This window comes from Nycticebus coucang, chromosome 1, assembly GCF_027406575.1.
Source record: "Nycticebus coucang isolate mNycCou1 chromosome 1, mNycCou1.pri, whole genome shotgun sequence".
NCBI lineage: Eukaryota > Metazoa > Chordata > Mammalia > Primates > Lorisidae > Nycticebus > Nycticebus coucang.
Genome location: NC_069780.1, coordinates 184,857,520 through 184,882,806, shown reverse-complemented (window position 1 = coordinate 184,882,806; position 25,287 = coordinate 184,857,520). Strand labels below are relative to the sequence as shown.

Below are 25,287 nucleotides of genomic sequence, written 5' to 3'. Positions count from 1 at the left end.
CTTTTGCAGCCCAGCCTCGGCCACATGGCTGTGCAAAAGCTTAAGGACTAAGATTGTATCACAAAGGCTGTGAAAAGGAAACAAAGATCCCAGGATGACATGCAGGGAAAACAATTTAACACAGTGAGAGTTGTGGTAGGGCGTGTCTTCTAAGGTATTCTGATGCAGCACAAGTCACACCTGACTGAAAACCAGAAATCCAACAATAAGTTTCCAGCAAGATCTTGGATGTCAGGAAATTTACAGTCTCTCTGAGCTTCGCCTGCAAGATGGACTATTGCTATATGTTCTTCTAACTCACAAAGTTCTTTAGAAGATCCAATTAGCTCATGTATGTAAAAGCACATTGAAAACTACGAGGTTTTATACATATATTAGAAACAAAAATCTCAGAGTCCAATCCCTTTCCTGTACAGGTAATCTTTTATCTAGTTCAGCTTTTATCTACAAACTAGAAGAATTATAAGCAAAGTACCTTGAATGATTTCTTTCTGCCCTAGTACTTGAATAAAATACCAATCTTTGGATTTATTGGATTCAAGAAGAATCCTATAGTTCAGTGCATAGTGTATCAACAACAACTTGAGTGTCTGGATCTCCGAACCCATGTTATGACTTTCAGCCTGTGTCCTAGCAGGTGTCCTGGGTCTCCCTCCATGAGGCAGGTCACCAGCATATTTTGCTCATCAATGCCCAGTAGGAAAGACTTCTCACTTCCATGCCTAGAAATGAACCTTAAATAACTTTCAGCCTCAAAAAGCTCCCCAAACTAGCTCCTGCTTCTAACCTTGTCTGGGGTAATTGTGAAGTCTGTTTCGCCTCTCTGAATCACCCCTGCTTATCTCTTCATGTTTACTACTCACTGGATGATTCTGTTTTCTCCTTGCACTGCACTTACTCATCTGAGTGCAACTGCTATGGGGCTCCCTGTCTGAATGAGTAGCAGAACCATCTAGCTAGTTTCCCAAGCCAGAAACCAGGACCCACCAAGTCCAAAAGCTTTAACTTCTTAACGATCTCTTGCATCTCCACTCTCCACTTCTCCATCCTTACTGCTACCACTCATGACTCCATAATACACCTGAGACGGCCTTGTAACTATTCTGACTTAGTTCCTCCCACCTATTTTCTGTATATACAAATCAGACCCATCCTCCTCAGCAGCAACTCATTGATGGTTTGCTGCTGGCACAGAATGAGGCCTCAATTTGTATCTTCTTTTAAAGACCTCCATCTCTCTTCCCTTCCCACCTGCCACTTTATTCTCATCCACTCAGCTTTATTTAACTTCTTTTTTTTAATTTTTACATATACATGTGTTTATTAGATTTCCATTTTTTGCCTTCACAAAATTAAAGAGGCTTAAAATTTAATAAAAATAACAATGTTTAAGATAAGGACTAGAAACAAAAACCTCATAAAGAATGAATGAACATAAATACATTCAGAAAAGAAATCAGAGAATGGCTGCATCGAAATATTAAGCAATAATAACAATAATGCAAAGAAAGTAACATTCACATTGTCAAATAAGAGTATATCTATTATAGAAGGCTTTGACTCTGAGATTCAGTATGGAGTCATCAGTTAACTTCTTATCATTTTTTTTAAGTCTCAAAAATAGACAACTAATATTTATAAATAAAAGTAAAAGACAATTTCAAAAAATAGATCATGCCAAATCTTATAGACAATAGAAAAAGAAGAAATACTTCAAAATCATTCTACTTGATCTGGGTACACCTGATATTAAAATTGGAGAAAATATATTACTATAAAGGGGAAATTACAAACATATTTCACTTATAAATGAAGATGCAATATCCCAAACAACATATTAACAAGTTGAATTAAAAATAAATGTTTAAGTAATGAACTTTGGTCAAAATTAAGTCCAATTTATGTGAGAATCAGTCACTATTTTCTTTTCTTGTCTTTTTTTTTCTTCTTTTCCTTTCCCTCACCCACTCCCTCTTTCTCTGTCTGGTCTCTCCTTCCTCCATGCCCCACTGTGTCATTAATTGTCATTAATTATTCTCATATCAAAATTGAATACATAGGATTCATGCTTCTCCATTCCTGTGATGCTTCACTAAGGATAATGTGTTCCACCTCCATCCAGGTTGTACAAATGCTGTAAAATCTCCAATTTTTTATGGCTAAATAATATTCCATGGTATACATATACCACAGCTTATCAATCTATTCCTGGGTTGAAGGACATTTAGGTTGTTTCCACATTTTAGCAATTATAAATTGGGCTGCAATAAACATCCTACTACAAGTGTCTTTATAATAAAAGGTTTTTTTTCTGGATAGATACCCAGTAATGGGATTGCAGGATCAAACGGGAGGTCTAGGTTGAGTTCTTTGATTCCAGAGCTGATTTCATATATGCTAATCTTTCCATACAGTTAATTCTTTTCTGCTATTATTCTCTGAGATGAGTCCTATTCATCTTCAGGTTTCAGTTCAATTGCTTTTCCCAGGAAATCTTTTTTAATCATCTCCTAGACTAGGTAGGAACCCCTTACTCATACTTCAGTGGGATTTGGTCTACATTTATCATAGTTAGTACCTACAAAACACACCTTATGGGGTGGGTTGCTCATTTGTTACTACAAGCTCCACAATGACACACGTTGCATTTACTGTGCTCACCTAAGCAGTGCCTGACAAATAGTATTCAATACACATTTTTAAATGTTTGAATGGGGTATATCAACATAAACTATTTCTTTATTTTCCCATTGTATTAATATTCTTGAAATCTGGATTAACATTTAATTGGGGTAAAGTTTTCCTGAAATGCATGAAAAGGAGAACATATACTACTCATGTGTAACATAAAAAAAGGAGGGGGAGGTAGCTTTTCGCTAAATGAGAAAATGAAATATTTCAAAAGCAAACTATTAATGTAAAATTTTCATGGGCTATGACAGAGAAAGAGAAATGATAAATCAACATTCTAGAAAGAAAATCACTGTCATACAAGAGGTCTGACAATTAAGGTGGCAAACCCATCCTAGAATTTCCTCATTGCAAAATATCACTACGGTCACCTTCAAAGTACTCCTCAAGGGAACTTATGCACCAACACCAGCCTAGTCCACCCTTCAAAGCAATTTTGGAACTCTTTATCTGGAATGACTATCAGAGCTGTCATCACATGAGGTCTGGCAATTAAGTTTGAGAACTTACCAACGTGCATGTACGTTGGCAGCACTATACAAACAATACAGTGAGGTTTCATAACCTTGGTATATCAATGTCTCACAATTATATTCCTGTCAGCATGCGGTGGCGTCTTGCTGAGGGGCATTCATCACTGTCATTGTAGCACTATACAAACAATACGGTGAGGTTTCATAACCTTGGTATATCAATGTCTCACAATTATATTCCTATCAGCATGTGGTGGCGTCTTGCTGAGAGGCATTCATCACTGTCATTGTATGTTTCTCTCTGCCACATGATGACAGCTCTGATGGTCATTCCAGAAAAAAGTTCCAAAATTGCTATGCAGGGTGGACTAGGTGCTAGTGTCATTATATAGCTTCCCAAGGGGAGGACTTCCAAGGTGACTGTAGTGATATCCAGCAATGAGATATGTACCACTATTTTTAGAATGAGTTTGCACACTGAATCGTTTAACAGTGTATATAAGAAAAAAATGCATTTTTAATTTCAGTTGGCCTCTGAGAACCTTTTATCAAAATCCATTTTAGGTTAAAGTAAAAGCATGTTACCTTGTCAGAGTGATCTGGAAGAAAGTATAGCCAGCAATGAAGGAAGCCAGCCTTGTGAGGCTCTGCTTTCCTGATCCGCCCACCCCAACCAGGAGGGCATTTCCCCGAGGAGTACGGATGACTCGAGAGATCTGTAATGCAGAATAGAAATGGCATGTATCTTTCAACATGCAAATATTCTGTTTCCCCCTATTTATTTAATATAACAACAAGGCCAAATAATTATTGTGGAAGACACAGGTATCTCCAGATCAGATTGGAGAGATATACTGGTTGAAGGAATGAAGGCATTTCTGAAATACAATGATCTTTAGAGTGACCTGGATGGGACTGGGTGAGTAAACTGTACCTTTAGGAACTAGCAAGGCACCAGTGCAGAAGGTCAGCACACAGCCTAGATTTCTCTGGTTTTTAAGGAGATATATAAAGGGGATTTTGAGGTTTCTTTTTGGTTTGCCCAACCTAATATAGTATGACAGGATGGAGAAGAGAAGTATTGGAATAATGTCTACTCCTGGAATACAGAGCATGCAGTTGATTAAAATAGCCTTCACATTTGAAAATAGTTTAGATTTAAGGGATGGAACTCAAAATATGGTATAGATGTTGAAATTTTAAAAAAGGAAAAGTAACATAAACACTCTCCCATTAGTTGGCAAAGATAGTGATACCTAACATGTGTACCAAGAAGTGATTATAGGTGGGTCAGAAGGTCAGTCCACACTGGTCTGTAGCCCCAGACTATTCCAAATCCCTCTAATGGTAGAAGCCCATGTTTATTTGCCTTTATTGTTGTTGAATGAACTACTTACCTCCCACCCCCAGGCTTCCCACCCCACCTAGAACAGATTTGGTGTGGAATTGTCCTTGATGCTCTTTTAACCTCATGCAATGATGATTTCTCTTTCCCTCCTAACCGCAGTTTAGCCTGAGGTGTTACTGTGATATCTACTTTTCTTGGACAAATGATGGTTTGATGGGGCAGGAGGGGCCACTTCTCTGCAGCCAGGGAAACTTCCAGGGTTCTCTGGGGCTCTGCACTCAACCAAGGTTTTGTTAAACACCCTTCCTCAGAAATCCCTATTCTAGTGGAGTATATTCTATTCCTGTTGGGAATATCCCTGGGCTTGGGATTATTTCCTCCAATTCAGTGCAAACCCTTGTAAAAGCATTCTTCTTGTCCTGCATGGACCTGAGAACACGCAAGACAAGTAAGAATGTGAGCCTTGTTTTCCCAGCTTCTCACCCATTCCTCCATGCAATGCTCTTCAAGGTGACAGTGGATGGAAGGGTTCAGACAGGTCTGTTCAGATATTCCCCAGTACAACTTCAAAGGCACACACAGGGCAGCTAAGGAGCTGCCAGCAGCCATGCTATGGCCTTCTGTGTCTTTCCTTGGTTGCTACCTCTCAACCATTAATCATTTCCTTGGTTTGATGCAGGTGAATATAACAGAGATTCTATATATATTTTATCAATTATTTATTAAGAAATCTTCACCCCAATTCCTTTACCTCAAACTAGGCTGAGGTCTCATATTAAAATTTTCCATTTCCAGCTTTGGGCACACAATAAACCCTCCAAACATATTTGACAAATGAACAGATAACATGAACAAACAAATAGAAGCCTTTCATAATCCCATGTGAAGTCTCTCAGGGACAGATAAACAAATCTCACAAGTATTTAGGTACACATGGCCACTCAGAGTAGAATAAAGGACTTTGGAGACTTGGAAGAGGTCAAAAGCTACCTTGGGGTTCAGTGTATACTACTCCGGTGACAAGTACACAAAATGCTCTGACTTCACTACTATATAATTCATCCCTGTAACAAAAAAAAAAAAATCACTGTGTCCCCTAAATCTACCGGAATGAATGAATAAATAAACAAACAAACAAACAAACAAAAAAGGCTTTAAAAGCAGACACCAAAAAACCTCACATGTAGTTAAAAACAGAAATTACACGCTCAGCACCTGTGGCTCAAGCGGCTAAGGCACCAGCCACATACACCTGAGCTGGCAGGTTCAAATCCAGCCCAGGCCCGCCAAACAACAATGACGGCTGCAACCAAAATACAGCCGAGTATTGTGGCAGGCGCCCATAGTCCCAGCTACTTAGGAGGTAGAGGCGGAGGCAGGAGAATCTCTTGAGCCCAGGAGTTTGAGGTTGCTCTTAGCTGTGATGCTACAGCACTCTACCCAGGGAGACAGCTTGAGGCTCTGTCTCAAAAAAAAAAAAAAAAAAAAAAAAGGGCGGCACCTGTGGCCAATGGGTAGGGCGCCGGCCCCATATACCAAGGGTGGCAGGTTCAAACCCAGCCCCGGCCAAATTGCAACAACAAAAAAAACAAAACAAAACAAAAATTACAAGAGAAAGCACTGTCAAAGGAGACCCCCCAAATGTAAATATTTTGTTCTGTTCTATATGAACTAAGAGAGGATGATTTTCATTTTTTAATTTCGCAGGTCAAGTATTTAAAAGTTATAACGTCTGTCCCCGCCTGCAGGGAAGAGAGTTAGGGAAATGCACCGTGGTAAGCCCCGTCCCAGAGGCAGCGGGACGGCAGTCCAGGAACAGAGCGCTGAGAAAACACTGCTGCCGGGTGAGCCACAGTGAGTGAGACAGGGAGCTGGAGTTGAATCTGGATCCCGAAAGATGACTAGAAGTTTCTTATACAAAGAAGGTGCCACCCTGGGCAGGGGGGTCGGCTACATTTGAAGAACTAATGGGACGCACGGAAGCCTGAGGTTTTCCCCATCAGAAGGACACTCAGTATGGGCTGAACAAGCAGCAGCAAAAGGGTCCTTGGGGCCGTACTGGGGACTTGCTTAAAGTCAAGGAGATTCAACACGATTCTCCAGTGTGACCACCCAGCAGTCATCCTGAGAAGACAGGTGCCCATCCTTGCAGAGCTTACGTTCTGATCCTGGAGACAGACACTCAAACCAACTGTACGCGAGGCAGTCGGGGCAGGGGACACTTTGGTAGGGTGCTCCAGGATTGCGACGTGTTTGACCTAAAACAGTTCACTTTTCCCAATGACACAAGGCTGGTGGGTAGGTCGGGGCCAGATCATGAAAGGCCATAAACTGTCTAGTTCAAACTTTCTCCCAAGAGGCAAAAGTGGTATTACAGAGGTATACTCTGTGTTGAAACAAAATCAATACTTTAATTAGAAATGAATTTGGTCTCCTATCACAGCCTGTTTGGCTGCAGATTTTGTCTCCAATTCTGTCTCTCGGCTTCTACCGTGCCTGGTAGGTTCATGCCCACACACCACGGAATGTGAACGCGCTATGCAAAGAAGACAGGCGAGCAGAAGGGAGGGTCAGCCCAGAAGACAGAGCAGTGCAGCATTTTAGCTCAGAAACTTCAGTCACGCGTTCCTCGGCCAATTCCAGAGCAGACAGGCAAGAGGCTGTGAGGGAAGGAAAATTCTGGCAGGGATCTGAGCTGAGGCACCCGCACTGCCACCATCACGCCCAGACAGAGCGAAGAAAGCCTCATCGCACATTGTCTGGGCTGTGAAACACGGGGGGGAAGATGGTCCTAGCGAATTTGATCAAGCACAAAACGAACATAAATAACCTCTTCTTCAAATCTCAGTTGCTTTGAAACCCCAGGCCAATCAAAGTCTGTCTCCAATATACATTTTGTCATGAAGTTGCCTTTGGTACTTCTCAGTTAGAAAATAAGGTCTTTCTCTCTCTCTTTTTTTTTTCCCCCTTCCTTTTAATTATTGAATATGACAGGACATTCATCCTTTCTGAAACACTTCATTTTTAATCAACTATAAATTAGGTGCTAATTTCAAAATGTTATTTGCATTTGGTTTGGAAGGACATTTGGGCTCATAATTCAGTACAGATGCCTCTGAGAAATCACAGTGTTACCTCCCCAAGTGTCCTCAGGCTGGGAAACCCAACCCCAGAACAAACTGTCTTTCTCCCCCTCCCAGACGTACTCCAGCCTTGCAGAAATGCTTTCCTGTCCTTCATGCAGGCAGGCAATTCTAATTTTCAGACGGAGAGTTGGCTAAATAACCTCCAAAACCCTCTCTATTTGTAAGATTCCATAATTATTAGGGATGACCATCTGTAATGGTTAACCATGTTGCTCATGGTTAAATGTAAGTCATGGAAGACAACCTTGAATTGCTTTCTTCCTGAGAAGATGTAGTGTGAAAAAGTAACTGATGTCAACAAAGTGCAAATATCAACAATGAATTTTAAACGGCATTATCTTGCACCATAGATAAATTAGGGCATGTAAGTTTTCAAGTGTATAGTGCAACAGCATGGAGTACATTCACATGGTCCTGTGAGCATCACAGCCATCTCCAAAACACTCTTCATCTTGCAAAACTGAAATTCTGTTCCAACCATTTAACAAAAGAATCCCCAATCCCTTCCTCACCCAGCCTCTGGCATTCTGCAGTCTACTTTCTGTCTCCACGATTTCCACTACTCTAGTACCTCATTTAAGTAGAATCCTATTTGCCCCTTTGTGGGGTGCACCTGAATTATTCCACATAGCACAATATCCTCAAGGTTTATGTACTTTTTTCTGGGCTACCCTTTGCATGATACCAAAACAAGCAGAGTTAGCCTGTGCTCTGAACTCTGATGTCAACGATACTCATCCTTTGGGATGAAAACACGGAGCTGGAAGCTGCAGAGCAACACTGAATAAAATTATCACCTCACACGATGGAAATACATGTGCTCTTACTTCAATCCTATAAGGTGTGATGTGCTGCATTCAATTTAGAAATTAAATTGGAATATAGCATTGCATTTATTTTTAAACTGGATAGTCTCCTACAAGATGGAAATAAAAGGGGGAGAGGATTCCAGCACGAAGCCAAGGGTCTGTCGCTCCACCAACTCTCTGCTCCCACAGCCACTACCTTGACTAAGTGGACCATCGCATCTGCAAAGAACACCAAGTCCAGGCCAGCACCACGGACGCTCTCATTGTAGAGCTGCAGGAACATATTCAAACGCTCTTTTAGGTGACTGAAAGATTCGATTGGCTCATAAATTTTGGGCATTACAGCATCACCCTCCTCAGATGTTTCACCTTTGGTGGAGAAATTAAAAAAGAATCCGTTAAATTTGATCAAATCCCTGAACTTTACTACTTCCTTAAACCTAAGTTAATACACTCATGGCTCTACAGTTTAACTCTAAATAATATTTATTATCATCAAAATGCCACAGTATGCATTTTTAGAAAAAAAGAAGAAAAACAGTAATAGAGAAGCATTAGGGTTTTTGTGATCACCAGCCATCCTAGTTCTTTTCTGTCTAGGAAGAGCCAAATAATGTCGCATTCAGGGAATTGAATTGGAACCTGCAATTAAACATTAGCAACTCAAAGCTCCTCCCAGAGAACACCTGAATGGTCAAAATGAAAGTCAAAAGGGGGGGATTTAATGTCAAAATCAGCAAAGGAGGTTAAGAATTACATGATTTTTTAATAAGAATAAAAAGGAAAAAGGTCACTGTGCTTGCTCAGGAAATTTTTATGAATCAAGAATTTTTTAGGTTAGCAGTAAGGACAGAGTGAATTAGGGAATGGAGGTGGAGGGTTGTTCTGAATAAATAACCACATTGAATTATTTTACTGAGAAAAAGGAATTAAAGTCAATATGCATTTTTTAAATTATAAGCATATACTATACCAGCTTAATACTTTCCCAATGTTGACTATAAAGCACATAAAGAAAAAGCTAAATTGTGCATATAGGTAGATAAATTCACTACCAGGTAACATTAGCTATGGGGAAAACAGTCACATATTAGTGGAATGTACCAGTAACAACTTAGATATTCACTGGCACTAGATAGTGACAGGATCTTCCACATCTTATAGTACACAATTATTTTCAATTAACTTTGTCCTAATATAATAGTATATTAAGCTTTTTATGGCAGGACAAAGAAATTGGTTTAACATAATAATCGCTAAGATTGACCTATTTGCAAAGCTCTTACTAACCAAATTTCAATAGTCCCACCTCTTTCCTACATGTGCCACTCAAGCTTTGAGACAGAAAATGCTTTGAAGACACGAAAGTTTATGCCTAGACCCTCTCCTACCCTGAAAAATGCAGTCATGGTGCTCTATTCCTCAAAAATCACAATCTAATTATTTATCCTTCCGCATCAAAAGGAGTAAAATACACAAATTCTAATTACTTTCTAAAATGCCCTTACCCTTCTAGGATTTGGGTGTCTGTTTGACCTGATTTAAAATAAAACATATCAGCTTCTTTCTGTAAAAGGATTGTTCCAGCTGCATAGCCAGCAATAAACATCCTTTTTTCGCAACTGTCACTCAGAAACTTTTGATAGATCACCCATATTGTATCCCATCGAGTGAGGGGCTTCCAGGTCATATCCAATCATTTACAAGGTATAAATGGTACATTTTTGAACATGCCTCTTGAAATATGTGAATTAACTTAAAATCTATCCTCAGAATTAGAGTAAGTTATTATGTGAAAGAAAAATATTCTACTTAAATCCAGTTATTACTCAGGGAAAAAAAAAATCAGAGCCCTGCCTCTTTTCATAAGAAAAGTAATACATCTCAATTTTTCCCAGAACCGTGACCACCAATCTTGCCTCCAATTATATTTAATAGCCGTTTCATATAATTGAAGAGATATCCTTTTTATTTTCAGCATTCAGGGTGACCTGAATAATACCAGGGTTATTTTTGTTACCTTTATTTGGCACTGACTATGAGCCACAGCCTGCCCAAGTCATTTGACAGAGAACATTTCATTTATTCCCCATGCTGTGCATGAGGCAAATACTACCTTGTTTCCCCGAAAATAAGACAGTGTCTTATTTTAAGGTGTGCTCCCAAAGATGCACTAGGTCTTATTTTCAGGGAATGTCTTATCTTTCCTACAAGTAGGTCTTATTTTCGGGAAAACGGTAGTATTTTCATTTTTATAAGTGAGGAGAACGAGGTTCAAGAAACTTTCAAGATGTCCTGCTTATGGGTGGTAGAGTCCTTCCTCAAAACCTATCTCAACAAGCCCTGTGCAATTTCTCCTCCCCTACTCTGCCTCCCAATTCTACCTCACCTACATTTACTGAACACCCATTACATCCAAGGCTTGTTTCAATAAAGTTGACTAAACAGAAACTCAACCTCCCTAACCTTCTGTTGTCAGACTTCCCTATTGGTGACTCCCCTTTGGGGGAATTTCAAATTCTGCTTCAATAGTTTACCTGTGACTTCAGGCGCATCTCTCAAGAAATCCACAAAATAATTGTCAATTCCACAGTCCACCAAGAGTTTTTTCTCTTCACCAAACTCCTCCTCTACCAAACTCACTAAAGCCTTATCAAACCAGGTCACATCATCGGACAAGGCGAAGCGGTCGGCTATAACACGTTTGCACTCATGCTTCCATAGCCTTAAAAGATCCTGTTGAAAGTGTAATTAAAAAGTGTTATTAATTCCTACAGGGCTGTAATTAGGAGTTCAAGTTGACAACACTGTAGAGTAATGTCCTTCCTGACACAGGACTAAAAAGTTAGGATTAAAAGATACTCAAGTTCACTTCAAGTTGATCTCATTCAAGTATTTTAAACAGAAAGTAGTCTATTTGTTTGCTATCTCCAAATTAAAAAGGAAATATGCTCAGACAAAAAAGCTCTCTAATCATCCAATAAATTAACACTTTGTGTAGTTCTTAAATTTTTGATAATAAATCAGTTTTTTGATAAATACCTACACTCACATGTTTACAATAAAACATACAGTGTATGAACAACTTTTATATCTGCAACTGAGATACTATGTATTATAAAGGTTTATTTATTTAACAAAAAGTTACAAAAAAAATTGTGACAAACATCTGGGTTATCTAAACAAAGCAAACACCTAGTCCAGATGACCCAGGGCCCAAAGATAACTGAAAGTTGAAGAAATTAATTACTCAATACTCTTGTTTCTATACCGAGAATAACAAATGTTTGTCGAAGCTCATTATTTGATATGAGAGACTGGTGAATACTTCTTAACTAGATAAGATTTTTCATGTTAGAAGGTCTCTAAGCCATAGTATTGCTAATCATAAGATTCTACCTGCTTGCCAGAATATAAAAGGAATTAAATAAAATATATTCAATGATTCAATTAAGTCAAAAGTTCATGACAAAGCCAATTTCTGGAATTGTCTATGCTGATTGAAAATAAGCACCAAAAAAATGGCCATTTAAAGAATAATCTTTTGAGAACTGAATTATATTGAGTTGTAAATAACTTTGAGGGAAAAAAGCCAAATTAAAATGTTCACTGCTGCTAAATCAACTCTGAATTCTCTGTAATAAGGAGAGTGAGTTTTCCCCCAAATATCTAGTCTTTGGACGTCAGCAGAGTGGTTACCTATATTGCAAGCATTTGGAGAGTGGTGTTTTACTGAATGGTCAACACTTGAGGTGCTCAGCGACAGTTTTGCTGATATTTCAGCTGTTTCTGTGTGTTTTAGAGAAGTCCCTTAAAACTCATTTGCGTAATTACCTCCCAGCTCCAGAAAGGCTGAAAAAGAGGACAGCTCTGCCTAAGTATATAGGCTGTCTACACTTTGTGGGGAAAGGACTACTGGACTTTTACATAACATTCTTAGTTTGAAGGGAATCCTGTAACACTGGGAACTGCCATATTCAAGAGTATTCACAATGCTCATTTTTCTATTAAATGAAATTTCTACTCTGATGTCACTCTTCAATTTTACCAACTTACATAATTCTTTTGGTGTGTCTACCCACCAAAAAAAGCATGGATGATGACAAGAAAATGTCTTTCTTTAATTTTGAATATTTATAAAGATAGTTACTTTTTAAAGTGAAAATGTCAAGCTTAAATTGTGAAAACTATTACACAATAAAATCAGTAGTGACTATTTCTGATATTCGGCATAAAAAATATCTTCTTATGGTGGAAAAATAAAATCAAGAGTTTCTTTATTCTAGTCATTAGAAAAGGATTGTTCATACTTTTCTCTTCAACATAAACCTCATTCAGTTAAAATTTTTAACTAAAATATTCTGACATCTATACTTTTTCTTTCTTTATGTTAGTTGAAAAGTGGTAAAGAAAAGAATTTCCATTCTGAAACACCCCAAAGCATTTTCATAGGTCAAGCAAAAAATAAGTTAATGAAAATATTTAAATCAATGGCAATGTTGTCTGTTTTTCTCTCTTAGGTATCACTTACATCTGATTCTTTGATGACCTCTGAAGAAGCAATCAGCATCCCCTGCCAGATCCTAGAAAGATCTCGAAGGTTAAACACATAATGGAATTTTGCAGGAGTAGGGAGCATCTTAATCTTGGTCATCTGCCATAGTCGGCGTGTCAGGGGCACCAATTTCATCACAAAATCCCTCACTTCCTCTGAAAAACCTCTTTGGGTGGAGTAGTAGCCAACCCCAATCACACCTGAAAAGGAGAAAATCGTAACATTTTGACTGGTCATTCAAATAAACTAAATTAAAATGAAAAGCATTATAATGTAGAGTTGGCGCAAACGTCATTACGCATTTTAACAGAGAACCACATATAAAAGAAAATTATATAAAGTAATGTTCTCTTGCTTTTTCAAATCCAGTACCCAAAAAAATAGGTACAGATTTTAAGTAAGTCAGCATTCCGAACACTGAAAAGTTGATTAATAAAGACTGAAAAGTCTGGCTATGACACGGATAACAATGACCAATATAGAAAATTGTCTTTTAAAAAGGAAAAATGTTTGTCTCAGCCCAACAGAATGGAAACATCTGTTTTCCCGTGCATTATAAAGTACTTAAATTTACTTTATATGTAAACATTTCCAGGCAATAAAGAATAATTAAAATTGATAATAGTCATCTTTCTCCCATGCATTATAAAGTGCTTAAATTTACTTTATATATAAGCATTTCCAGGCAATAAAGAATAATTAAAATTGATAACAGTCATCTTTCTGGCCCACTTCACTTTCTCCAAGTTTGGAAACTCCAGACCTTGCCCACTGCTGTGTCTGAAGGAAGATGACTGCCACAGTCCACTAGTCTGGGGTACTCAGATTTCAGTCTGCCAGGAATTAATTAGTGAAATCGTATGAGCTTTTTCTCAATAGCAGTTCCAAAACTTGTCAACCAATACTAACACGAATGTGCCCAAAACTTTACACTCTTTTCTACGAAGGATAATTCCAAAACCAGTCATAAGTGCATTTCCATTGCTTGGTTAAACTTACATCATTATTTATTAGGCTAGTGGTCCTTCAGTTAAATTATCTCTTAAATGCTTCATATTTTTTGTGTGTGTTTATAGAAACAGAGCCTCACTTTGCCACCCTCGGTAGAGTGCTATGGTATCCTAGCTCACAGTAGCCTCAAACTCTTGGGCGCAAGTGATTCTCTTGCCTCAGCCTCCTAAGTAGCTGGAACTATAGGCACCTGCCATGACACCTGGTTATTTTTTAGAGACAAGGGTCTCACTCTTGTTCAAGATGGTTTCAAACTCAATGAGCTCGGGCAACCCACCGGCCTCGGCCTGTAATTTGCTGAGATTATAGGCGTAAGCCTTTGCACCTGGCCTGAAATGCTACATATTTGATCAATAACTTTAATCCTACAAATTGTTCCAAAGATCAGAATGTGGCTAATCTCTGCCCTTTGCATCATTATTTCTGTGGCCAAACTCACTACATGTACTGGCTAAAGTATCAGCTGCATAAATGTTGGACGCAGAATATAACAATTCAGACCCCAAAATATATATACCCATAAGGAAACAATCTCATCCATGAGGAAACAATCTTATGTCCATGTTCATCTAACATTTAACCTCCCTGCTTAACAAGCTAGTGATGATTAAAGAAAAACATAGATAGAAAAGATCTACCTAGTCATCCAATTCATGTGTATCTAGAAAAAAAAAATCCTATATGAAATGAAATATATGACTTGAGAGTAATGGGAGCTATAGACTAAGGAGCCAGCTACTCTTTTTCCTGAGTTGACCTCAGGGTTAAAGGGAAAATTGGCCCTGATCTTTGGCACAAGACTTGCTTCCTGCTTGAGTGACCTGAAAAATCATGAGAACAGCATGTGGGTTGTGTACATGGAAGAGATCAGAGAACTGGTGTCCAAAGGAAAATATATATGCGAGGTGCAGCAATACCAGGCCTAATGTTATGGTAAAGATTCTCTAGATTCCAAGATGTCTAGACACTGGAGACAGAGGTCTTGCTTAAGGTCTGCAGTTTTGCAAAAATAAGTTGGAGATGTTCTGTCTGACACTTTCCATGTTCCCCCTTTTTAGTGCTAATTTCTAATGAGTACCTTTTAACTACTTTTTTCATGCTTTACGATAATAAATATGAACCAAGGTTAGCTCAGGAGGGCTTCTCCTGGAGTTCCTCAGTCCCCTGACATGGACCTTGCATCAAGCCTCTTCATTCCTTACTCCAAAACCCCTTCAAGGATGGAGGTTTCTCAGAGGAACACAAGCAGGGTTTTTCCCTTCTCATCCCCAATAAACACTCATTTTACCAAAGATCTTGTCCATGGAAACATCAGAGGGTAATGTGCAGTTAAATATAGAGAAGTGTCTCTTGAGCCTTTGGGGTATGTCATTGCGTCCACCCCCAGGATGGATCATGGCTGCCAAAAACTGAATGTCCACAATGCTGGTAAACTCTCCAGGCTTCTCCAGGTTGTAGAATCCGTTTTGCTCCATCAGCTGTCGTACTATCTCATTAGTAACCTAGGAAAGACAACTTTCAGAATGAAAATGTCATTCCTTTATATCCCCAGAGCCTAACAACTTGCGTGTTTTTAAAGACTGGACTTTATTGGAATTCAGGAATCACATCTTCAATGTGGTATATGTACACCATGGAATATTATGCAGCCATAAAAAAGATGGAGACTTCTCATCTTTAATGTTTACCTGGATGAAGCTGGAACATATTCTTCTTAGTAAAGCATCTCAAGAATGGAAAAAAAAGTATCCAATGTACTCAGTACTACTATGAATTCCACATATAATCACCTACACATTCGTAGGAATAGGAAAACATCACTATAGTCCAAAAAGAAGGAGGGAAGAGGAAAGAGAGGGGAGCAGAGGAGGGAGGCGGGAGGAGGGAGGGTTTGGGGGGGATCCAACCTAATGTGCATAATTCAGTGATACATTTCTATACTATTAAGAATAGAGTATGAATGTTTTTGCCACAACAAATAAGCAAGGAGACAGTTATGTTAATCATTTAGATGTAAGCATTCCACACTGTATATCAAATCAGTACATTGTACCCTATAAATGCATTAATGTACACAGTGATGATTTAACAAAGAAATTAAAAAAAAATTTACTCATGAAAGAATAAATTGATAATGAATTAAGGAAATAAAATACACAGCAGAATCAATATACCTGATCTCCCCATTCATTGATTATTGGCATATTGACATCATCGATAAAAACCGTCATCTTCCTTCTGGCTGGAGGCCCGTATGTCGCACCCATGCGTTTATCCACATAGCTCTCTATTGTCTTCTGTTAAACAAGAAAGCCAATAGGAATGTCTGTGAAAAATCCCCTAAGACATGGTCAATTCCTTTTAAAAAATACTGAGAAGCCTTGACTTGACAGGTATCATTTAGAAAGACCAAAATTCCCCCTTAATTCTAGCAAACAAATCCTAAAGTACCTAAATTGTCTTGCATAATGTTCACAACCTTTGAAGATTTGATTTAATTTAGGAAAAAATGAAATTTTGATCAATGTAAATTTTGAATGGGCTGAGACAACTCCTCTGTCCATTTCCAAAGATTTCTTTTTTGCCTTATTGTGTCTCTGTTAATGACACTGTAATCCCCATCATTGAAAGGTTGCAGCCCTGCTCAAAGTTTCCCTATAATCAGAGATAAAGTTAAACTGTCCAAGAAGCTTCCTAAGCCTGTGCCCTGAGCTGCACAGCCTGCCGGGGCTGCCGCTGGTCACTGCAGCATGACACAGTCCCAGCCAGCTCCCATGGGCAGAGGTGATCACACTGAACCTCTACTCACCCACAACACAAAGCCCGCCTGTGTCCTTTCTCTCTCTGTTTCTACACTTTGAGCTTAGGTGGTATGAGAGCAAACTATGCTGTGCTTTGTGAAAATCTCCTTTGGCTGACTCCTGTAGTCACAGCACTCTGGGAGGCTGAGACGGACAGATTGCCTGGGCTCGGGAGGTAAAGCCTGACCAAGAGTGAGACCCCCATATTTACTAAAAATAGAAAAATTAGGCAGACAATGTGATGGGTGATCGTAGTTCCAGCTACTAGGGAGGCTGAGGCAAGAGGATCACTTGAGCCGAAGAGTTTGAGGTAGCTGTGAGCTATGACAATGCCATGGCAAAAGAGTGAGACTCTGTCGTAAAAAAAAAAAAAAAAAAAAAAGAAAGAAAGAAAAAATCCTGGCAATGTGAAAAAGATTATTAAAACTGATAGAAAGGGGGAATAGGAGATCACAGTGTGTGACACACCTTTTGGGGGTGGGACACAATTATAACAGTGACTTTACCTAACAGATGCAATCAATGTAACCTGTTTCTTTGTACCCTCAATGAATCCCCAACAATAAATGTAATTTTAAAAAAACTAATAAAAAGGGCATTAAACAGGGAAGATAGGAGGTTCAAAGTTCACATACTCTAAAAGCTTAAAATCTTAAGACCTCATTTCATTCCTACCACTGGAGGAATCTACTAATGCATGGTTTTAAATTATGTTACAGATGATGTATAAGTCCAGGAGAAAGTGGAGGTATATTAAGATAAAATTAATTCTTCTCCTAACCAAAAAAAAAGTTTTCTTATTTCATGATAAAAAGCAAACTAGTTAAAAATGACTTTTATATCCAAGATACAACCACAAAATGACACCAAGCTAAATGCAAAAATCTATACATCTGTCTTTGGAAATATCCACAGTAATTGCAAATTGTAAGTTGACATCATCATTTTAAGGAATAACAGCAAGTAATGTGAAAATTTCTCACTATTTTTTAAATAGAAGGATATATAAATATATTGCAACTCATTCAATTACAAAACAAATCTTCCATGAAATAGTACAATGGCAAAAAGATTTCATATGCCCTTGACATAAAAGCAAACTCTCTCATGGAGTAGCCTAAATGTATCTCTGCTTTTCAATGCATTTAAATGCATAAGCCAATTTAATAAATAATAATGTCCTTCCACTTCTTTATGGCCAACTAGAGCCTTCCAGACATTCCCCCATCTGTTAATAAGCGCTCTCTGGCATGTGAAGATTTTATGATTTGGTGGGAACTTCTGAGAGCTAAAAAGCCACAGGTGGGAGAGTTGGATGAATACCCACACCCCCTGTATTTTCTTCCCTTTCACGATGACCTGAGTTTCTTTGAAATGATAGGAAATCACTGGTGAGCTACCTGTGAGAGATTTCCAGTAAGTTTCCAGCCATTAATATATTTTTTATATCACATGGCTGGATACTTTCCAGACAGCCCTCGTCTGTCATAAAAGAGCTAAATTTACAAAAGCAAAAACCAAACAGAGACAAGCACTAAGTAAATTGTGAACCTAAACGTTGAGACTCCTGATTTTAGAATTGCTGCACATTCAATAGTGACTTAATTTTGGAGTTTGGTGAGACCTTAGAAAGGCCTAAAACTCAATATAAGTGGAGTATCTCTAATCTGAAATGCTTAGAGCAGACATGTTTTGAATTGCAGACGCTTTCAGATTTTGGAATATCTGCATATAGATCATGAGATATCTTGGGAATGAGACTCAAATCTAAACATGAAATTCATTTATGTTTTATATACACAGCCTGAAGGTAATCTTATACAGCATTTTTAATAATTTTGCGCATGCAACCAAGTTTGTCTACATTGAATAACATACGTTGAACACAGTTGTGTGGGGGAACCTGGGCAGACACAGAAAAAATAGATCAAAGCTGAAGGGAGCTGGGAGGATGCTCTTCCCCTTGGGGACACTGAATAAACTGGGTGTTGCGTGCCTGCATTTGACTGTGACCCATCACGTGAGGTCAGGGGTGGAATTTTCTAGTTGTGGCATCAAGTCAGCACCCATAAAGTTCTGAGTTTTGAAGCATTTTGATTTTGGATTTCCATATCAAGCACACTCAGCCTATAACAGTATGCTGTGTGTCTTTATATGTCTATCCATTTGGGGGGTGTTTGGAAACACTAGATCTTTGGACAGGTGTCCCCATCCGGACTTCTCCACTTGGATATTCCATGGCATCATAAAAATCAACACATCCAAATATAAAGTTCTCTTACTCCCAACAAAGTCTGCACCCCTTCTGGTTGCTCAGATCAGAGATTGGCACCATCTACCATATTGCCCCCTGCAAATATTTCCACATCTAACATTGTTACATTCTTTCTATTAAAAGTCCAACACTGTTTCCTAAAGTGTCTCTTATTACCCAAACAATAATATGCCCTGTCCAGTTACTTACCTTTCTGGGGGAAATTAATAACATAGTCTCTTAAATTGCCCCCTCCCTGACTCCATCCAATCTTAGAAACTTCTTTGTAAATTATATATAATGTCTTTAATACGTGATTTGCAATTTTATCCAGAATTTTTTGTCTGTCCCCTCAAAAACATCAGTCTAATCTCTTTGTAATATTCTTCCACCACATTCCTCCCACCTCATTCATTGCTTTGGTGGTACAAACCAGTTAATAAAACCAAGTAGGTATATTTGCTTATTAGATAATTGTCTGTCTTCCTCGCTGGAATGTAAGGAGAGCAGGCACCTTGCATATCTTACTCATCATTGCTTTCTGGCTGTCTAGAAAGGTGTCTGGTACTATGTATCAATCAGTTTATATTTATTACATAGATAAATGCTATGCAAAAATACACCTTTGACTTTTCTTGCTCTGTCCTGTGCCTCTTCTCCAACATCTGCTCAACCAATCATGAGTCCTGGCAGTCCCCTTCCCAGCCACAATTTGAATGCATCCTTGTTTTCATCCTTATTTACACCATCGTGGTCCATCCAACCTCCTTCCTGAGGACTTAGTGCAACCATCTCTCGGGTCCTGAGTGCAGCCACACCTCTTCCATCTTGTTCTCCACTCAGTAGCCAGAACGAACATTCTAAGGGGCAATGTAACCCTGATCAACGCTTCAGGGCTTCCCTATGAGTGACCTGCCAGGAATTACAATGCCTCCTGCTTCTCACTGCCTGTTCTTATCCCTCAAGGTCTTAATCCATTTTTACTCAGTTAACAATGAAACATAGACCATGCAGCCATGTTCATCTCAAAGACAGGCTTTCATCATGAGATACTTATTTACAAACTTCTAGAGTAGCCAGTTCTAAGCCTAATAGATATAGATATATGGATTAGTGTAAGCCAAACACACTTTGTTAAATCCTGACTTAGATGAACGATCTTCCACAAATGCCATTTCTCTCCAACCAGCTATCTATTAAAAAAAAAAAAAAAAAAAAAAAAAACCTGAAGTCTCCGGCAAGCCCGTGAGCTGTGGGGCAACCCAGGCTGTTCTTTCAGATCAGACAATGACTTTACTTTGAGCCTGGAGGATCCTCATCAGCAGGACATGAGACCTGAACAAGCCTCTGATCTCAGTGTCTGTCTATACACATGTGGGATACCTGCGTGCACAGCAGCATTTTAGAAATAAAAACTAGATTGTCAGGAAGCTAGGTAGGCTTGGAGTGGAAGTGAGGAAAGCTCTTGTCTGCCATTCTAAACTAGGACCCCTACACCTGGGGACAGTTCAGTTTTCTGAATTTCTTAATAACAATTCAAGCTCTATAGTTCCTAAAATTAATATAAAAACTAAATTGTCTTAAGAAATAGCCAACTCTTTCATGGCATTTATTTCTCTAATCCCTTAAAGAAACTAGTCTGCTTCTCCTCCGGGCACCACAGAACAAAACAGCAGTGTGTTCTCACAGAACACAGTGGTTACACCGTAGATAGCATTTATCACACTCCCACACTTGCCTGTGAACCTGTCTCCCCAACTAGACAAAGGGACAGATGCTGCAGGAGAGGGGGTCCCAACAGGGTCACGTGCAGTGACCAGATTGGGTGTTGTCTAGTCCCAATCATTACTGAATGGTACCCAGCACAAAATTTGCATAACCTACATGGCTTCACATAACAACTCTGACTGGGGTTAAAGTCAGAAAAGAAAAAAAACAGGGTTAAACTATTGCTTCTCACAATTACTAGCTATGTGATTTCATGTAAGTCACTTAATAGTTCTGGATCACGGCCCAGAAGTACAGGTGTATATAAAAGTATATAGTTATATGTACACCCATATATACACACACACATCAGAGTACGGTACATTCATGATATATGTGTAAACATTTGCTAACCTTAATGTATTATAACAATGCAGAGATATTTCATCATTGCTATGGATATCTCTATATGCCATTCCCTAAATGGTTTTTCATACATATTATATTCAAATAATTGAAATATATATTTAATTGTAGGTGTCCATATAGATACTATTATCCAAAAGGTAAAAATGAGAGTTACACACTTTATTAATAAACCTACTGCCTAAATAATATCTTCCCATGTTACCATAATTATTAAAACCAAATGAAAACAGTCTTACACTGGTCAAGAGTTTACAATGTATTACAAAAAGTAAGATATATCAAAAATAACATGAAAATACAATAATGTAGAACTACAAGCCAAAAATAAAATAAGAGCACTAAACGATAAATTAGCCTTTTGATTTGGGAGATAAAGAAAAGCTATTGGAGGGAGACACAGGGGTGCATGGGACAGCAGGGCACAGGGACACCCGGCCTTGGAGGGAGACACAGGGGTACATGGCACAGCAGGGCACAGGGGCACCCAGCCTTGGAGGGAGACACAGGGGTACATGGCACAGCAGGGCACAGGGACACCCGGCCTTGGAGGGAGACACAGGGGTGCATGGCACAGCAGGGCACAGGGGCACCCGGCCTTGGAGGGAGACACAGGGGTGCATGGCACAGCAGGGCACAGGGGCACCCGGCCTTGGAGGGAGACACAGGGGTACATGGCACAGCAGGGCACAGGGGCACTCGGCCTTGGAGGGAGACACAGGGGTGCATTGCACAGCAGGGCACAGGGGCACCCGGCCTTGGAGGGAGACACAGGGGTACATGGCGCAGCAGGGCACAGGGACACCCGGCCTTGCAGGGAGACACAGGGGTACATGGCACAGCAGGGCACAGGGACACCCGGCCTTGGAGGGAGACACAGGGGTGCATGGCACAGCAGGGCACAGGGACACCCGGCCTTGGAGGGAGACACAGGGGTACACGGCACAGCAGGGCACAGGGACACCCGGCCTTGGAGGGAGACACAGGGGTACACGGCACAGCAGGGCACAGGGACACCCGGCCTTGGAGGGAGACACAGGGGTACACGGCACAGCAGGGCACAGGGACACCCAGCCTTGGAGGGAGACACAGGGGTGCATTGCACAGCAGGGCACAGGGACACCCGGCCTTGGAGGGAGACACAGGGGTGCACGGCACAGCAGGGCACAGGGGCACCCGGCCTTGGAGGGAGACACAGGGGTGCACGGCACAGCAGGGCACAGGGGCACCCGGCCTTGGAGGGAGACACAGGGGTGCACGGCACAGCAGGGCACAGGGGCACCCGGCCTTGGAGGGAGACACAGGGGTACATGGCACAGCAGGGCACAGGGGCACCCGGCCTTGGAGGGAGACACAGGGGTACATGGCACAGCAGGGCACAGGGGCACCCGGCCTTGGAGGGAGACACAGGGGTGCATTTCACAGCAGGGCACAGGGACACCCGGCCTTGGTGGAGACACAGGAGTGCATGGCACAGCAGGGCACAGGGGCACAGGGGCACCCGGCCTTGGAGGGAGACACAGGGGTGCATGGCACAGCAGGGCACAGGGACATCTGGTCTAGCATAGTTTCTGCCACCAACTAACAGGATTCAGACAGTACTCAAATCTTACATTGGAGTGCATGAATATTAACGGTAAAATCTGACATTTTAAGAGAGCTTTATCATGAAGAAGTACTTTCACATTTTATCTCTTAGGATTCTCCTCTGGAAACTTGTCTTCACACTGTACTCTGAGGAACCAAGAGGATTTTCTGCAACCACAGGGACCCCTGCCGGAAGCCAAGATGAGGTTTGAAGAGACCGCAGAACCCAGCCCCAATTCCACCACAGCAAATGAAGGCTTACCTGCTTTATAGATTCATCTCTTGCATAAGATGTCATTCAGAAAAGTGGCACTGCGTCCAGAAACAAATGTGGGATTTCCTTCTAGGCTCTAAGATTCTTGTTTTTAAAAAATAAAACCCTACTGCTGTGCAACCTTCTGTAAGATGGTTACTATACTCAAAAAACTTTAAGGTTACTTTTAGTAGAAATAAATCTTTTCAAAAATTCTCTTAGGCAATCTTCCCTTTCTTTTCACCTTTCTGGATTTAAATTTCTAAAGTTATGTATAGATCACTTTCAAATATTAAAAAAATTAAATGATATTAGTTTGTGGGGTGGAATGAGGCATCTCTCTTTAAAAACTGAATCCCTTTATCAAAAAACTAGGGTGACTATATAGTTTTTGTCTTTTGGCAATGGCAAGGGATCCTATTCATTATTAGTCTGTGACAATGGACGTTAACTGGACTGTCCTAGGCAAAGAGGGACACACAGTCCTCCAACTGATAAAATTTGTTAATTTGTAAATTTGTTCCCACCATGATGAAAATCACCTGTGGAATGACAGATGTGTTCTTCACTGGACAATTGTGCCATCATGGCAACTGACCAGGGAGGGATAGTAGCTATCCATTTTCTCTCCTACAATTTCAATTTGGTTGAGATCCAGATACGCGGAGACACAGAGGCAAATGCTCTGCTCCGTCAGCCCTGTTTAGTATGAATGACTGAAAATTATAGTGGGAAAGTTAATTACAGCAGTTTAGCTAATTGAAAGCTTTCTAAAACTAATGAGTCTTGCTTAATAGAAAGCTCTAATGTTCAGCTGTCAAAACAGGCTTCAATGCTAAACAGAGCAGATGATCCTGTGATGCCTCTGAACACAAAAAGAAAGAATGATGTGTTGACTCTGCCTTAACATTGGAGAGTAAGAGGAAATAGGGTTAACTACTTGTGAATCAGGTGCTGGAATCCTAAAGAGTATAGATTTTTATGTTTTCAAAGCCTATTTGGTTATTCTTCTGATTATTCTAATTATTATACCTCAAGAACTTCTAGAACTTTATTATACAGTTTATGAATTTGTGTATTGAACAAGCAAGTTTTCTAAACAACATAAACTTTTTCCAGAAAATTAATAAATACCTTGTGTTAAAGAGACACAGACCATAGGTTTTTATTACCTTAGCAGGGGTCCTCAAACTACAGACTGTGGGCCACATGAGGTGGTGTGATAAAATAAGATATGTGCAGTGTGCATAGGAATTTGTTCATAGTTTATTTTTAAACTATAGTCCGGCCCTCCAACAGTTTGAGGGACAGTAAACTGGCCCCCTGTTTAAAGTTTGAGGACCCCTGCCTTACAGAGTCAAATACCACAGAGTTGGTGACAGAAATACAAGGCTTTGGCCTACAATAAAGAATTTGTCTGACCTTTGCCTCTTTTTCCTGGAAAGAGATTTTAAACCCTTGACATTTCCTGAATAATAGAAATGCCTTTGTTATTCACATGGGCCTCTTTTGGGGCCACTCATGCAGGAGAGACCAACCACATGATTAGAAAGTTGAGGTTTTAAGTCTTGTGGTATCAGCTGACCTTCTGGGAGAAAAGGGAGCTTGGAGCCTGAGCTCCATCACCGTGCCTGTGTAATGAAACTCCAATAAAAACTCAAGACACTGAGGCTCAGGGGAGCCTCCTGTTTGGTGACATAACATGATAGGTCTAGAAGTTAACACATCCCGAGAACAGAGAAGGCTCCCATTGGCTACCCTCCAAAACCCTGCTCCATGGGTCTTTTCTTTCAGCTGATATTTACATCCTTTATAAGAAAATTGTCATAGCAAGCTTAGCACGTCCCTGAGTTCTGTAAATCATTCTAGCGAATTATCGAAACTGAGAGGTTGTGGGAACTGCCCAATTTATAGCCACTTGGTTAGAAGTATGGGTGGCCTGGAATTCCTGAGCCTGTGGCTGGCATCTGAAGTGAAAGTAGTCTTTTGGGGGACTATGCCTTTCCCCCATGAAATCTATGCTAGTTCTAGGTATTTACTGTCAAAATTAAATTGCTGGTCTCAAGATTTAGTACAGTCTCGGGAAGTCAGACTAGTTAGTTCATTACTGCCATAAAATGCAAAAAAAACTCACACTTTGATCTGATTTCTTAAACCTGCACCCTCAAATAATGTTATTTATAATTATAATCTTTAAAGAGAATGTTCTACTAAAGTAAAACTAAC

General features: G+C 39.9%; 1 protein-coding gene across 1 annotated transcript in view; it reads right to left on the bottom strand.

The window, feature by feature from the left end:
• Positions 1-25,287, bottom strand: part of DNAH5 (dynein axonemal heavy chain 5) — a 237,582-nt gene that overhangs the window by 85,765 nt on the left and 126,530 nt on the right. The window contains exons 49-54 of the mRNA XM_053599003.1: positions 16,208-16,330; positions 15,322-15,535; positions 12,999-13,222; positions 11,005-11,203; positions 8,664-8,836; positions 3,750-3,880 (exon numbers count right to left, since the gene is read on the bottom strand). Of these exons, the coding sequence (XP_053454978.1) occupies positions 3,750-3,880; positions 8,664-8,836; positions 11,005-11,203; positions 12,999-13,222; positions 15,322-15,535; positions 16,208-16,330 (1,064 nt within the window). The remainder of the gene's footprint in view (positions 1-3,749; positions 3,881-8,663; positions 8,837-11,004; positions 11,204-12,998; positions 13,223-15,321; positions 15,536-16,207; positions 16,331-25,287) is intronic.